General features: G+C 39.6%; 1 protein-coding gene across 6 annotated transcripts in view; it reads right to left on the bottom strand.

The window, feature by feature from the left end:
* The window catches only part of LOC5569559 (sn1-specific diacylglycerol lipase alpha), a 343,791-nt gene that overhangs the window by 53,832 nt on the left and 272,735 nt on the right, over window positions 1–17,224 (bottom strand). For 4 of the 6 annotated variants that reach the window (XM_021839496.1, XM_021839490.1, XM_021839515.1 and 1 more), the window contains one exon: window positions 7,720–7,743. The exons of the other annotated variants lie outside the window; for them this stretch is intronic. In XM_021839496.1, coding sequence (XP_021695188.1) covers window positions 7,720–7,743 — 24 coding nt within the window. The remainder of the gene's footprint in view (window positions 1–7,719; window positions 7,744–17,224) is intronic. 6 annotated transcript variants of the gene reach the window in all.

Here is a 17,224-nt window from a genome sequence, read left to right as displayed (position 1 = left end):
TTCAAAGATTCTACCAGAATTTTTTTCCAGGAGATTTTTTCAGAGGGCTCTTTAAGGGAGTCCTCCCGGAATTCCTTAAGGGATTCAATCAAGGGATGCCTGCCGAAATTCTTCAAGGAATTACTCGTTAAGAAAATCCTCTCGGAATTGCTCAAAGGGTTCTTAAGGGTTATAAGCAATTCTTCCATCCATTCTCGAAGGATTTCTTGCAGAATTTATCAAAGGAATTCATTAAGGAATTATTCACGGAAATTTTCAGGGGATTCATCAGGATTTTTTCAAGCAATTTTTCACGGATTATTTCCAGGGATTCTTGATGATTTTCAGGAATTCATCCAGCAATTGTACAAGAAATTTCTAATAAGGATTTCAGTGATTTGGGTATTTACCAGTACAAAGTGACTATACCAGGAGTTCCTCCTGGGATTCAAAACAGGAATTCATTCATGGATTCCTGAAGAAATTCCTATAGGATTCTCTTAGATTATTCCTGGTGGATTATTTTGAAAATATAAGCCTTTAAGAAATACTGGAAGGATTTGATAAATTAATTCCTTTACAAATTTTCGGAGAAATTTCTGGTAGATTCTTGAAGTAATTCCTGCAGAAATCCCAGGACGAATACTTCGTAGGGTCAAAGATACAAGAAATAATCTTTAAATGAAACACTGGTGGAATTTATAAAATATGTTATTGAAAATTCCCTCGAAAAATACCGGAGGAGAACCTGGGGAAACCTCTAAAAAAATTGCAAGCGGAATCTCTAAAGTAATTCCTGATGAAATCCTGTGTAGGAAGTTTTGATGAATTATTTCGCACTTTTCTCGTGGAATCCCTGAAGTCCTTCTGGTGGAATCCTTGGAGGAATTCTTGGTGGAATCCCTGGAGGAACTGCTTGATGAATCCTTGGATAAATTCTGGGTAGAATCATTGTAATAGTTACATTTTGCTGCGTGCGACCAAAAAACGAACCGTTCCTTATTTTTTTCCGGCGAGCGAACCGATTTTTACAATTGTGAACTAGCTTAGGTCCAGAGATTTCGTCAGAAATACCGACATGGATTCAATCATGATTTTTTTTTGAGTTTTGAAATGAATTCTTTTAAACATTTCATGGGATTTAACCAAGAATTCGCTAGATATTGCACCAGGAAAATTCCGATAATTTCCCCCAGGAAATTTTTAAACGTTCGCACCAGTAGTTCATCATGATATTTGATAGGAAAACTGTTCTTCAGGGATTTCATATTGACTAGGGATTGCACCAGAAATTCTTCCATCGTGATTTCACCGGAATTTCCTCCACGGCATTTTCTCTACGGATTCTAGCAGCAATTCCACCAGATATTCAAGCAAGAATTTTTCTTGGGAATCTTTAAAGAAATCCATCAGAAATTCCACATGGGATTCAACCAGTATTTTCTACAGGCAACCTGGAATTTTTCCAGAAATTTTAACTTCGAATTCCTACAAGGATTTTTTCTACGATTTACATCAAGATTTCTTACAGAGATTTCACCAGAAGTATTTCCATTGATTTTCTCTGGGATTCGACAAGGAATTCTCCCAGGAATGTGACCAGAAATTCCTTTAAGGATTCCACCAGGAATTCGTTCATGGAAACAACCTGGAATTCTACCAATAATTTCATTCAGGAATTCCGAGAAGTATTTCACTAGGGTTTTTTCAAAGATTACTTTAGAAATTCCTTGTGCAATTCCACCAACGACTTCACCATGAAGGGCTTCCTTTCATATTTCTTTTACGAACTTTACGAACAGAAATTTCTCCAGATTTTCCACTACGAATAATCTCAGGGGTTTCATCTGTAAATCCTTCAACGATTCCTCCACAAATATTACTAGGGATTTCACTAGGAATTCTTTCAGACATTCTACCAGTATTTTTTAGGAATTTTTCCACACATTCTTCCACACATTCTATCATTAATTTCTACTAAAATTCTGGCATGAATTTCATCAGGGATTAGGAATTTCCTCCAGTGATTTCACCAGGAAGTTTCCTTAAGATTATACAAGAATTTCCACAAAAAAATCCCTCAAATCTGTTATTAAAATGTTTGGTGGAATCTGAGGGTATTTTTGGAAAACCACGGTTGAATCCCGGTCGGAAATCTTGATTAAATCTCCTTAAGAATTCCGAAGGAATCCATTAAGAGAATACTTTGGAGGAGTTTTGGTGTTGTCCCTGAGAATATTCCTATAAATTTCCAAGAAAATACTAGGAGTATCCCAGTAATAGATATTTGTGAAACTTCTGGTAGAATTGGTACTAGGAAATTTGTAAAAAATTCTGGAGACTTGTTGGAATGGCTGGAGCATTTCCTGGTTTAATCCTTAGAAATATTTCTGATAAAATGGGTGTCGAAATTCCTGATGTGATTTCTGTTGGAATTCCACTTGTAGTCTTTGGAGGAAATACAAGTAGAATCATTGGAAAAGTTGCTGGTCGAATGCCTGGGTAATTCCTATTCGAAACCCTGGATGAATTTTCGAATGAATCCCTGTAGGGGCTCCTGGTTGAAGATTTTCTTATTGGAATCCCTAAAAGTATTTCATGTTAAAAATATGATGTAATTCTCGATAGAATCCATAGAGATCATACTGAGGGCTTTTTCAAGAATAATGTGGTGCAATCCTATGGAAAAAATGGAATCCCTGAAATAATTCGTGGTTCATTCTTTGAAATAAATCCTGGTAGAAATTTCAGGTGAAAGCCCTCTGGTAGAACCACTGGAGGAATTTCACTCGACACTGAAGAAGTCTGTAAGTCGCAGACGAAATAGGCCTATCTGTCAAGATAAGCAACACATATTAGAGTTTAAAGGTATTTGCTCACCTTAGTGATTTTAGTATTTTATTTTATTTTTTTTGCAAAAAGTGAAGTGTTAAAGTTCATTTGTAGTTTTAAACATACTCTAATAATCCCTCCCAAAGTTTAATATAAAAAAGTGTAGTGAAATAAAGACGTTCATGCCCCTTGCATATGCCCAAGAATGTATGGCACCTGAGGCTATAGAGCAATATCTAGAATGCTGCGAAATGTATGTCAAACTTGGGTACCAAGTGTACTGTCGTAATTTGCACAATGTGACGTAAGCGCCAAAATGTATGATTTGTTTTTTCTTTAGTATCGACAAAGTTAGGATTATTAGGATTTTTACTACAAATTTTGTTACTTTTACAACAAAATTTGAGGTAAAAATGATAAAAAACTCAATAGAATAATGAAAACAAAGTAAACGCCATTTCCACTACCGTGAATACTTACGGAATCCCTGAAAGATTTTTTTGTGGGAATTCTGATGGATTTGCTAGTTGAATACTATGAGGCAAAACTAGTGGAATTTTTGAAAAAAAAATCTAGTGTAATCCTTGAAGGAGTCTCTGGAAGATTTCCTGGTGAAAAACTCTTGAAAGTGGAATAATTTTTGGTGGAGGGATTTCACTGGTAGAATCTCTGGAGGGATTCCCAAAGCAGAATGTATAGTAGAATGGATCCTCTGGAGAAGATCCCGATGGTTGCGAAAATTCTTGGTGCAATTCCATTCGAAATGTCTTGTATAATCTCTGCAAGAATACCAGGGAGTTTCTCTGGAGAAAATAGTAGTGTGACGCCTGGAAACATCCCCAGCTTCTAGTAGAAGATTTCCAAGCGTCTAGGATAAGTCTCCCAAGCTTCTAGGAGATGCCTTGCAAACTTCTAGGGAATAGCCTCACAAGCTTCACGGAGAAGCCTTCCAAGTCACCACCTGGTCTCTCTGGCTTCTGAGAGAGGCTTTTCGAGCTTATAGTAGAAGCCTTCCAAGCTTCAAAGAAAATCCTTCCAAGCTTCTAAGAGAAGCCTTCCAAGTTTCTAGGAGAAGTATTCCAAACTTCTTGGAGAAGCCTTCCAAGCTTCTAGCCTTCTAAGATTCTAGGAGAAGCCTTCCAAGCTTATAGAAGAAGCCTTCCCAGCATCTAGGAGAAGCCTTCTAAGCTTATGGGAAAAGCCTTCCAAGAGAGGCCTAGCAAGCTTCTAGGAGAAGCCTTACAAGCTAATAGAAAAATTTCAAGCTGCTAGAAGAGACAGTTCAAGTTTTTCTAGGAGAAGCTTTATAAACTTCTGGGAGAAGCTTTCCAAACTTCTGGGGAGAAACCTTCCAAGCTTCTGGGTAGAAGCCTTTCAAGCCTTTTGGGAGAAGCCTTCCAATTCCGGGTTCAATTGTTGGGAGTATTCCCAGTGAAATCTCAGATAAAATACTTGTGAAATTCCTTATGAAGCTCCTGTCAGACTTCATGGTGAGAAAATTGGTGTAATATCTGGTAGAATCCCTGAAAGAAATACTAGTGGAAACCTTGGAGAAACTGTTGATATCTCTGGATGAATTTTTGGTAAAATTGCTGGAGAAATCTCCTGAAGAATTCCTGGAGGATTTTTTGGACAATCTTGTGATAAAATTCTCGAGGGTTCCCTGGGAAATTCCTGCAGGAAATTGTTGAGTAGTTTAAATGGTAACTCTTGGATAAATCCATTGAAGAAATTTCTGGAAGAATCTCTGCATGAGTTCCCAAACGAATTCCTAAAAGAATTTCTTGGAGTATCCCTGGAGGAATATTTTAATGAATCCATTGACAAACTTCTGTAGGTGAGGAACGTCAAAAGGAATCCTTGGAGAAAATCCTGGAAAATTCTTGGAGAAACTTCCGGAGGAATTCCAGGTGGAATTTTGAAAGCAATCTCTTAGCAAACTTCTGGAGGAGTACCTTGGGGTATCTTTGAAGAATTTCTGAAGGAATTTTACAGTATTTTTTGGGGAGAAAGTTGTGAAAACTTATTAGAGAGATGTTACGGAAGAAACTCTGTGAGAAGTAAAGGAGGTATCGAGGGCTTATCTCTTATAGGAGATGCGCAATTTGTTTTGGAATACATGGAAAAAGTGTTGGAAGAAATCTCTGAAAATTTTTTTGTAGGATTGCTTATGGGGAAGCTCTTTAAGAAATTCGTCGAAGAATCCCTAGAGGTATACCTGAAGTAATTCTTGGAAAAGCTTTAAAAGAAATGTTCACTATTTGCCGATAATATCACTAGGGGAGAAATGCCTGAAGTAATCCCTGGAAAATTAATGACAGAACTCATAATGGTATGTATGGATAAACTCCTTAAGTATCTCTGGAGGAATTCCTGGAAGAACCCTTGTAAGAATCCCTAAGGAGACTGTTGAAGGAGGCTTTGCAGAAATCTCTGGCAAAGCTTCATACAAAATGGTGGAGTAATTAGCGAAGGAGTATCTGGAAAGATTCCTGTGGAAATTCCGGGAGAAAATACTGGGAGAATTTCTGGAAAATTTCATGGTAAAAATCCTGTAGGGATGTCTGAAGAAATATATTGATGAGTCACTTAAGAAATTTCTGGTGAAAATACACAAGGGATTATTGATGGAATACTTGGAGGAGTCCCAGAAAAAATATAACACAAATTTCATGTTTAATCCCTTGAGAAACTCCTGGATTAATCTTTAGAAGAATTTTTGAACGTATCGCTGGAGAAACTCCTGGTGGAATTGCATATGGAATCTCTGGACGAATTCCATATAGAATCCTTGGATTTCTTACACACATACCTGCAGGAATTCGTGGATGAATCATTGGAAACAATTCTGGAAGGATTCCTGAATAAACTTTAGAAGGAATCCTTTAAATCCCTAGAGAAACTTCAATGAAAATAGTGGAGGAATTTGCGATGAAATATCCGGAGATTTTTTTTTTAAATAAATACCGGGATAAACACTTGGGAAAATTTCTGGAAAATGTGGTTGAATAAAGCATGATGAAATTTCTGAAAGAATACCTGAGTTGATAAGTGAATCTCTAGGAAAAATCCTGGTTGAACCTCTGAAGTAATTCCTGGAGGAATTTCAGAAGAATATTTAGGGGAACCCATAAAGTTAGTTTTTTTTTGGGAATCCCTGATTAAACAAAAAGAACACTATCGATAGGAATTCATGTAGAATTCCCTGTAGAAATTCTTGTAGGGATTCCTGGAAGAACTTCTACAAGTATCCCTGGTAAAATCCCTGGAGAAAACCTTGTAGAACTATCGTTGGATAAATTCGGGAAGGAATTGCAGGTACATACCTAGTGGAATTTCATGGGAATTTTCAAATTTTCGAAAGATTGGAAGGATGAATCTTGGAAAAATTCCTAGTAAAATTCATGAACGAATATCTGGAGAAATGTTCGAATAAACTGAAGAATTACTGGAAACATTCCTTGGAGTTTTGTTAAAAAGTACCTGAATTAACACTCCTTATGTTTTGGATTGACACCTGGTTGAATTGCAGGCAAAACCTTGGCAGGATTTTGAAAGAATTATTGAAGAATTTCCTGGACGAATTCAGAATTAATTTAAATCTTTACTTATCACGGCGATGTTCAAAATCTTAATGCATGTACATAGACAAATTTCTGCACAAATTTCTAATGAGAGAACTGACTTAGTGAAATTTCAATTCGATTCTTTGCAGGATATTCTGTAGGAATCCTTCCCCCTCTACTGGAAAACTCCTTAATTAAATATTAAATCCTGGTACATATGTTGCCATTGGACAAATACTAATGGACGATGATTAGCTAAAATTTCGCACTAATGATTTTTTCAATTAGTTTGTTTTGACTATTCATAAATATTTTCTCGCCTCTGAAACGCGGTGTCATTCAATCATAATTATTCATTGATATTGTTTTTTCTATCATTTTCGCATTCACGGGAACAACAGTCAGTTGAAATATCAACAGTCGAAAATATTCTCCATCCCGGTCACATTAATGTTGGTGCATTAATGTTTTCCCTTTTCGGGTAGCTGTTCTGTTTACCAAATTGTACCTATCATTCGGCTCAGCCAATTTGCCAGTTTCGCCAGACCCATTTTTATGAATTCAGCTACTATGCTATCCTTAACTGGTGATCTCAGCTTTTTTCGAACGACATTGTAGGGTTCTGAATCGAAAACGACATTATAGGGTTCTGTATAACCTTACAAATGTCGCAGGGAAACATAAGTTTCGAATTTCAATGCACCCAAATTTCCAAAAACCCTATAAATGACTGGGCAGATGATATTATTACAGTTTAGAGTAGCTGCGGATATTAACACACATTCTTAAGTATTATCTTTTTCGCGCAACAAACTAAGGCCACAACTTTCTAGAAAAAAAATCTAATGAAGGATTATCACGCTAATTGAAATGTTTAACGCACAAATCTACAAGAAAAAAAACAAACTAACTACAAAAAAGAGCTGAGTTATTAGCTACGAGCGAATCTAACGAAACATACTGACAGAAAAGTTTTCCCATTCTTCGAAATGGCAGCTATTTTCCTATTTACGCTTCGAGGAAACAAAAGGTTTGGAAGCGCAAATGGGCTACTAAATTGCGGGCAAAAGTGGAACAAAAGAGCATGCAACAGAGTGAACCGAAACGGCGATGATGGCGATAAAATCGTAATATAGTTAACGGGCATAACAGTTGGACACGCGGCAAACATGGCGCAGATGACGGGACGTGGCTAGAATTTTGACAGTTTCACGTGCGCGAACTAGGGTTGCTAGATTCTTTTTTTTTGTTGTTTCAGGATGGGGTTGGGGATTACCAAAAGCACAATGTAATCTAGGGTGAGGGCGTTAAAAACGGTTGACATTTGCAAATACTAGCGTACCTCCAACCCTTCTCGTACTTGTGTCTGACGAGTTTGCCAAAAGATTTTGCGAAACAAGAACGAGATGAAGAAAATACAGCGTGAGAAAGAAATAGAGGGCGTCGAGAAAAGCGTGTGAAATACTAGAGCTGAAGATTGAGTGCATTTAAGGATTTGAAAGTGGAAAGACACTCGGAAAAGTAGGCTACGAGTCTTTCGCCACAGACAAACAGACGTAACACAGATGAAATTTCATTCGAACACGCTTCTTATTCTAAGTATTACATTTGTTTATCTGTGTTTTCACTATTCCGTTATGTCTATGGAACTACGGGAAATAGCTGGATAAAGCAACTGTTTGATCGTTTATTTCGGCTTGAACTTTTTTTGTCTTGTTGCAAACATTTGAGATTGGATGATGTGCTTGAATACGAACCAAAAAAAAACTACTGTTGGCATGTCATGGCGTTGCAGATATATTCATGGAATGATGGAACAGTGACAGTAGCTAGTAGCAACATCACCACGATGCCTTTGGACTTCACCCGAAGAGACAAATGATGGATGACGTTATGGTTCATGGCCTGCTAGGCGCTTCTCTGAAGAGCGCCCATTAGAGGCGACGCGGCAGCAATGATAAAACCCTTTCATAAATCAAGTTAATCGACGTGGGGAGGTTTGCTCTATCGAGGAGGTGTAGGTTGAAATGGAAATAAATTTCCCTGTTTCCTTTTTTTCATCCCTTTACCCGATCGGGAAAAGCTATGGGCGAATCGTGTGACCTAGAAATCCAATCGAAAGGATTGGACGGAATTCGCAGAAATGACAAATTACGCCGAAGGCTTTATCAGGAAATGAAATAAAATTGCGGGCTACAGTGTATTTAATTCTGTTATAGGAATTGATGAATAGGGGCCCCGATAGCCATAGCAGTAAACGCGCAGCTATTCAGCAAGATTAAGCTGAGGGTCGTGGGTTCGAATCCTATCGGTCGAGGATTTTTTTTCGGGTTGGAAATTTCCTCGACCTACCAGGGCATATAGCATCTTCGTACCTGCCACACGATATACCCATGCTAAAATGATCAATTGACAAAGAAAGCTCTCAGTTATTAACTGTGGAATTGCTCACTAAGCTGAGAAGCAGACTTATTAGCGCAAATGTAAAAAAACAAATCCTTCAAAAAGTGACGGTAGGCAAACGCTCCCTTAGTGGAGGTAGCTCCAATAGTGGAGGTAGTGTGTTTTGGCATGTTTCGCGCTAATAAATGATTATGTGATATTTTTGTATTATGTACGATGCGAAAATGATACAAGTAATCGAATAATATTCATGAAATTTAACCGTAAAACTATTTAAAACAATTATTTTGCTTAATTTTTTTGCTCCTTTGCACCTATAGTGGTGCATCAGTACCCATAGTGGAGGGTCCCATAAGAAATCAATGGTTTGCGCCACTAAAGGAACCATCCTTAAAATATACCTCCACTAAAGGAACAGTGTTCCTATTATTGGTGCAAGGCTTTTTGCAGGGAAAGTTCAAATGAATCGTGATTTTTATACATTTGAATGATAGAAGGATTTGAAATCTATCGATTGATACGTTAAAATCATATATTTCATGATCTTAACACCGTGTTTTAGCAGTTTTCCCTTAGGTGCACCACTAATGGTACACTTGCCCTATAAGTAGCTGACATGGTTCTAATTGAATCCCATGTCCAAGTCGCAGACAAGCGAAAAGCAATGAAAGGACTTGTTCTCTGCCAAGTTTGTCATTCGGGGTATGTTTATGTTTCCGCTATCCATCCGTCGTTTGAGTGGTTGAAGTTGACATACTTTTGCTGCGCTCTTGCTACTGCATATGCCACCCCCACCTCACTTAAAGGATTGCCATATTCTCGCAGTATTTTTTTTCGCTTCGGTATTTGAACGGAATCGTGTATGATGCAGGAAGTGAATTGACAAAACTGTATTAGGGTAACTGGGGGTAAAACGCGCCCCCTAAGGAAGGAAGCGTTTTTAGCTATGAAGAACATTATTATAAGCCTTTTTTTATTCATTATCTCATAGACAAACATGTTTTCTATCAAATAGTAGAAACAGCCATCCATTTTCTTTTTTCTGGAGTTTATAAATCAATTTTTATAAAATGCTTGCTTATCTGCATTTTTATTTTTTGCGGGGTAAAACGCGCCACCTGATCTCGGCGTTAGTCATTCGCGCGCACGCATGCGCAATCATGCTTGCAAATACGTTGCATACATAAGGGCGTTTGATCAGATGTTATTGTTCGATTATAGTATACATGCTGATTCGAAAAATGTGCTTTTGTAAGGTTCAAATTGGCACGTAACTACAGCTTGGCATTACGTTTGCTGGAATTTGAATTCTAACGGCTGTTTTGGTGTTATGAAATAGGAGTGGCCGTTTTGCCCCACGAGTTGATTAAAGTTTAAGTCCTTTAAGGTGAAGATTAATCGAAGCCAAACTTTAAATTTTCAAGAGCACGGATCTGGAGAACCAAACATCCGTTTGAGCTGAAAACCTAATCGATTGATCACCACCAGCTAGTGAATAATCGATTAAGTTTTCAGCTTAAACGGATGTTTGGTTCTCCAGATCCGTGCTCTTGAAAATTTGAAGTTTGGCTTCGATTCATCTTCACCTTAATACGCTTTTTAAAGATAAATTCAACACTTTTTTCGCATGGAATAAGAACTATGGGAGTGCACAAGTCGATTCTCGGTGATAGTTTCAAAACTTTTGTTGTTTATCGACCTGAAAAATGGCCTAGAAAATAACACAAAATTACAACAAAAACAGCAAAAAACGTTTTTTTGAGTTTTTAACGATTTTTGCCGAGAAAACACTTAAAAATATATATAGAGAAGCATTTAAATACATTTTCCATTATCTCGGGCGAAAAACAGCGTCCCAAAGCACGTCGTTCGTTCAAAACAAGGGTGGCGTGTTTTACCCTAACGGCGCATTTTACACCCAGTTCCCCTACGCCATCCTCGTGGTTGAAGTGCGCTATGTTAATTTTGTCACTCTCTTGTCGGAATGTACGCTCCGGATGGCGGATGACGAAGGCACTGACTTTTATATAGGTACACTGAAACCTCCATCTACAAGTATAACCAATGATCTCTCGGAAGTTTTAAAACATCGTTTATATCCTTGAAGACTCACAAAACCATAATCTAAGATTAACGACCGTTTAAGGTTGTCCAATTCTAGAGTGTAAGTCTTATACTCCAATTCATGTGAGTATAGGTCATCAGAACTACAAACGTAACCAGTGCACTGCAGTGTCATGAACTGCATTTATACTCATGAATGCATATGAAAATCTACTGAGTAGTATTTGATCCTTTGAACACTTGTTCGGTGTACAATGCGATTATCTATTATATCGCGAATTAGTTAGGCGTGAATGAATCATGAACCGCATCGTCAACCATAGCCCAGACAACCAGAAGTCGCATGAAAGTTCACGTAATAACTCGTTTATTCACACAAATTACATCAAAACCGCAAAGCACGGTTGATAAAATAATCAAATTGATGGGTTTCCTCGCGGTAAATGGCTGGGAATGGCGTACCATTGGTACCTCGCGTACCTGCAGGAATAAAATAGACCCCTTTGTGCGGTCCTTAGCCTCTTGCCCAGCAACTCCTATCCCTACCTCCTCGTGGTACTGACCGGGGTACGAGTAACCTTGGGGAAGATCGGGTAACCAACCCCCGGTGGGAACTATGGTCGTATGCTGACAGGGAAGGGGGGGTTCTGCAAACCTTGAGCGTCTGTACTCCATGTTAGGAGCGGCTCACAACAGCGTCTGTTCCCCATGTCAGGGGCGGCTGATCTTCGTCCGAGTACCAGAGAATGATTATAAGCTAAACTGCGCACTATGGCCCTCCGAACATTTAGGGGGAATGGTCCTCCGGAAATCTAGGGAATTGGTGTCAGGCCCTGCAAGCCAACCGTAAAAACGCATCAGCACAGGAACGTCAACGAGAGAATACGAACCGGGACAATCGGCGAAGACCACAGCGACGTAAAGGGACTAGCGATTGGAAGCTCGGTACGTGGAACTGCAAATCTCTCAACTTCATTGGAAGTACTCGCATACTCTCCGATGTACTGAAGACCCGCGGTTTCGACATCGTAGCGCTGCAGGAGGTGTGCTGGACAGGTGCATTGGTGCGAACGTTTAAAGGTAATCATACCATCTACCAGAGCTGCGGCAACACACGCGAGCTGGGCCAGGAAGAGGAGTTCAGACCGACGATTGGAAAATTCAGCGCCCACCGGCTGACGAACGAGAACGGCCTACGTCTGATAGATTTTGCCGCCTCCAAAAATATGGCCATTCGTAGCACCTACACCTGGAAATCACCTCAGCAGACAGAATCGCGAATCGACCACGTTTTGATCGATGGACGGCACTTCTCCGACATAACCGACGTCAGAACCCATCGTGGCGCTAACATTGACTCCGACCACTACCTGGTGATGGTGAAACTACGCCCAAAACTATCCGTCATCAATGATGTACGGTACCAACGCCCGCCCCGGTACAATCTCGAGCGGCTGAAACAACCGGATGTCGCCAATGCGTACGCGCAGCATCTTGAGGCAGCGTTGCCGGATGAGGGCGAGTTCGATAGGTCCCCTCTTGAGGACTGCTGGAGGATAGTTAAAGCAGCCATTAACGACGCTGCAGAAAGCATTGTCGGATATGTTGAACGGAGCTCAAGAAACGATTGGCTCGACGAGGAGTGCCAGGAGGTTTTAGAGGAGAAGAATGTAGCGCGGGCTGCAATGCTGCAGCATGGTACGCGGCAAAACGTGGAACGATACAGACTGAAGCGGAAACAGCAAACCCGCCTATTCCGGGACAAAAAGCGCCGCCTGGAAGAGGTGGAATGCCAAGAGATGGAGTTGCTGTACCGTTCTCAAGAAACGCGGAAGTTCTATCAGAAGCTCAACACATCCCGCAAAAGCTTCGTGCCGCGAGCTGAGATGTGCTGGGATAAGGATGGGAGCATCTTGACGGACGGACGCGAGGTGATCGAAAGGTGGAAGCAGCACTATGATGAACACCTGAATGGCGCAGAGAACACAGGCACAGAAGGTCAGGACAACGAAGGCGATGGCTACATCAGCACAGCGGACAGCGGAAACCAACCAGCTCCCACGATGGGGGAAGTTAAGGATGCCATTCAACAGCTCAAGAACAACAAGGCCGCTGGCAAGGATGGTATCGGAGCTGAACTCATCAAGATGGGCCCGGACAGGTTGGCCGCTTGTCTGCATCGGCTGATAGTTAGAATCTGGTAAAGCTACCGGAGGAGTGGAAGCAAGGCGTTATATGCCCTATCTACAAAAAGAGCGACAAACTGGAGTGTGAAAATTATCGTGCAATCACCATCCTAAACGCCGCCTACAAAGCGCTATCCCAGATTCTTGTCCATCGTCTATCACCTATAGCAAACGAGTTCGTGGGAAGTTATCAAGCAGGTTTCATCGACCGCCGCTCGACAACGGACCAGATCTTTTCCGTGCGGCAAATCCTCCAGAAATGCCGTGAGTACCAGGTCCCTACGCATCATTTTTTCATCGATTTCAAGGCGGCATACGATAGTATCGACCGCGTAGAGCTATGGAAAATCATGGACGAGAACAGTTTCGGACGACATGGATATTATTGGGAGAAAATTTGAAACGGTGGCAGATTTGTTCACCCGCCTAAAACGCGAAGCAACAAGAGTCGGGCTAATGGTGAATGCGTCGAAAACAAAGTACATGCTGGTTGGCGGAACTGAGCGCGACAGGACCCGCCTAGGAAGCAGTGTTATGATAGACGGAGATACCTTCGAGGTGGTGGACGAGTTCGTCTACCTCGGATCCTTGTTGACGGCTGACAACAATGTTAGTCGGGAAATACGAAGGCGCATCATCAGCGGAAGTCGTGCCTACTATGGGCTCCAGAAGAAACTGCGGTCAAGAAAGATTCAGTATCGTGAAGGTAGCTGAAGCTGGAAGGATACGCTGGGCAGGGCATGTCGCAAGAATGCCGGACAACAACCCTGTAAAGATGGTGTTCGCTACGAATCCAGTCGGAACAAGAAGGCGTGGGGCGCAGCGAGCTAGGTGGATTGACCAGGTGCACCAGGACCTGGAGAGCGTGGGTCACAGTCGAGGATGGAGAGAAGCGGCCATGAACCGAGTGAATTGGCAAATAATTGTTGGCGAGGCTTTATCAAGATAATTGATGTAAAGCCAAATAAGTAAGCAAGTAAGAGTTTCCTCGCATAAAACACTTTATTTCTGAGTTCATTTGTATATTTTGTTTCGTCCCGTACACTCGTACAAAGTTAATCGAATCAATCCGTAGCAGCTGTCAAATCAAAATTTGTTATCATATGTTAAGTCACATAAGGTCACAGATTAGTTTGGAAGAAAATGTATACACTCGCATTGTATGCTATTATCACATAACATATGTGGAACGCAGAAGCCACAGCAAGTTGAAAAGTTGTACCCACTTTCAGTTGCTGACAAGTGGTATATCTAGTATAGAAGACATCGAACAGTCATTGCCAACGGTAAACAAAAACCATATGATTCGAGCTATAGACCAGATCGGGGAACGCTGAAAAGCAATTTATGACGATATAACACTTATTTGTCATACTAGGGTGCAGAGCTACTTGGGCACTTCCATGATTCACTTTGGCATGGGGGTTTTTTCTCGCCCAAATCGTCTGAAACTTTGCAATAAGAAACACTTCAATACGACGCATGTTGTGGTCAAATATGAGCTTTGTAGCTTTCTAATATGGGGATCAGATAGCTGTAGCGGTAAACGCGCAGCTATTCAGCAAGACCAAGCTGAGGGTCGTGGGTTCGAATCCCACCGGTCGAGGATCTTTTCGGGTTGGAAATTTTCTTGACTTCCCAGGGCATAGAGTATCTTCGTACCTGCCACACGAAATACGCATGCAAAAATGGTCATTGGCATAGTAAGCTCTCAGTTAATAATTGTGGAAGTGCCCATAAGAACACCCAGTGGGGACGTAACGCCAGAAAGAAGAAGAAGAAGTTTTCTAAAAACCCCACTGCCAAAGTGAATCAAAAGTGCCAAGAATAGGATACGTCCCCCTATGTAAAGGTTTTCTGTCATAATCTCCAATATTCATGTTTTATAACCACAGAATGTGATCTCATTGAAAATATTATTTCCTGTCAAAACAATTCCTGTTTACTAAAGTGAAAAAGCTTTTGTTTTTCAAAATACTGCAAAAATGCTTTATGTTAGAAACAACATAGATAGCTTATACATTGACTCAATTATCTCGGATATCAAGGCCGAAATCTAATTCTAAAGCTGTATCAAAAATAATTATTTCTCTTCCCTTCGTAGCCACTTTGAATATATGTTATCATTGATTCATTTCAATACAACACGATAAACTTGTTCCGCTCAAAAATGAGTGCCGAGCGCACAAAATCGGCCTCTTTTCGTGCAACACATATTCTGTGCAAAGGGGGCTGACACAGTTTTTTGCAAACGGTGGTTAACAAAACTAAATGAGTGAATTTCGCACAGAAGTGGACTGCCCATACTCGCATAATAGTCCCATATTGTATGGAATTTCCTATATATATATATATATATGGGACTGTTATGCGAGTATGGGCAGTGGAACGCTTGCGGAATTCGCTTCCATTTTTGTTTTGCTTCCGAAAACATGAAAAAAAAAACATTCAAATTGGGTCCTAAAATGTTTAATGAATTCATGTTTTTATTTAATAATACGAAAGAGCATGTTCTTGCCACTATTTTAGCAGTTTTTCTAGCTCAAATAACGGCTATAACCTTTTTAAAATTCAATTTTAAAAATAGTTCCAAATATGAACCTTGACACTTGTGATCATGTTTGACATTCACTTTATCGACAAAATTGCCACAGGGCTTATAGTTTCAACACTGGGGTTGTTCCTATCTAACATTTTGGAAGGGACACGGAAAACAAAATATACCCAAAATTTGAGTTTTAACCAAGGGGCGTGACAAAATCTCAAAAATCATAGAAAAATGTTTTTTGTACTTAAATCAATGAAAATCATTTAAAAATTGAGTAAACATGTGTTTCTGCCCTAAACTTAAGCGTTTGATACTAAAATTGGGACAGGGCTTTAGGACCCTATTATAAAGTTTTTTCATTCGAATAGCCGAAGCGGAAGCAAATCAGGAAAAACTGTCGCATTTGCGATCATCTTCCGGTTTTTCGCTAGAAAAAAATCCCAGAAAACTCCCCATCTTACCAACGGCTAATGGATTAGGGCCCATTCACAAATTTCATAACGCTGAAGGGGGTGGGTGGGTGTCCTCGTGCTGTTACGGATCATACAAAATTTGTTAAAAATTCATACAAAAAGTGTTACGAGGGGGTGGGTGGGTGTCAAAAATGTCCATTTTTGGCGTTATGAAATTTGTGAATAAACCCTTACCTGCTTCGGTCATGTCCACAGTTGATCGGCAGAAGTTTTCTCATTTTATTTTGTATGGGGAAAGGCATCTAACTTCAAATTTCTCATAAATGAAAGCTTTAATTGAAAAAATATTTGGTAGGCGTGATACCCATCCTCATCGCTCACAACTGGTACCAAATATTTTTCGAATATAGTTCTCAATTCTATTAAATCATTCGTTAGATGCATTTCGCCTTACAAATATTTTTTGCGTTACCTCTTAGCGATTTTTCGTGCATAGACTGTCTTTGGTTGCTAACATCAGAAGATTTACGTTTATTAATATTAATAAAAACAAAGCATGCTGTATTTTCTTGGTTTTCATGTGCATCTGAGAATTCACTAGCAAAAATGCTTCGTTCGTCTTTTGGTATAAATGAATGATATTTTTTGTTCCAGGAATTGGAACAAGGTTAGAAAATCTTTCCTGAAGAAATTTTTCAGCCTCTGAATAGTCATTTTCAGTTGCATAGATAAATTCCCAATCTTTTTTAAATTGGTCTTTCACCTTTTGTGACACAGCCCAGTCGAAAAATTGTTTGGCGTTATTAGTTTCTGCTGACTTTCTAATACTAGCATCTCTAGCCATTCGCTTAATGTCAAATTTCAAAAATGTATGCAACCATGAAAATGATTTTAAAATTAAAGCAGAATGGCATTTTTTCCCAACCTCACATAGAAAAGGTCCTTGTGATGGTATCGGTGGCAACATTAAGCGAATGGCTAGAGAAAGAGCTGTGTCGCAAAAGGTGAAAGACCAATTTAAAAAGGATTGGGAGTTTATCTTTATTATTTATTTATTTTTCCCGCTTGAAAAAATATATAGTATTAAGATGAAAATGTAAGTTATATACTGAATAATTGAATAATAAAATTAAAAAAAAAAATAATAATAATCTTTTTTGTTCCATAGAAAAGAAAGAATCCCTTTTCAGTGTAATGAAAAATTGAGGCAGAAACAGTTTTTTTCAGTTTTTC

The sequence above is a fragment of the Aedes aegypti genome, chromosome 1 (genome assembly GCF_002204515.2).
Source record: "Aedes aegypti strain LVP_AGWG chromosome 1, AaegL5.0 Primary Assembly, whole genome shotgun sequence".
Lineage (NCBI taxonomy): Eukaryota > Metazoa > Arthropoda > Insecta > Diptera > Culicidae > Aedes > Aedes aegypti.
This window is presented reverse-complemented; position numbering and strand designations above follow the sequence as displayed.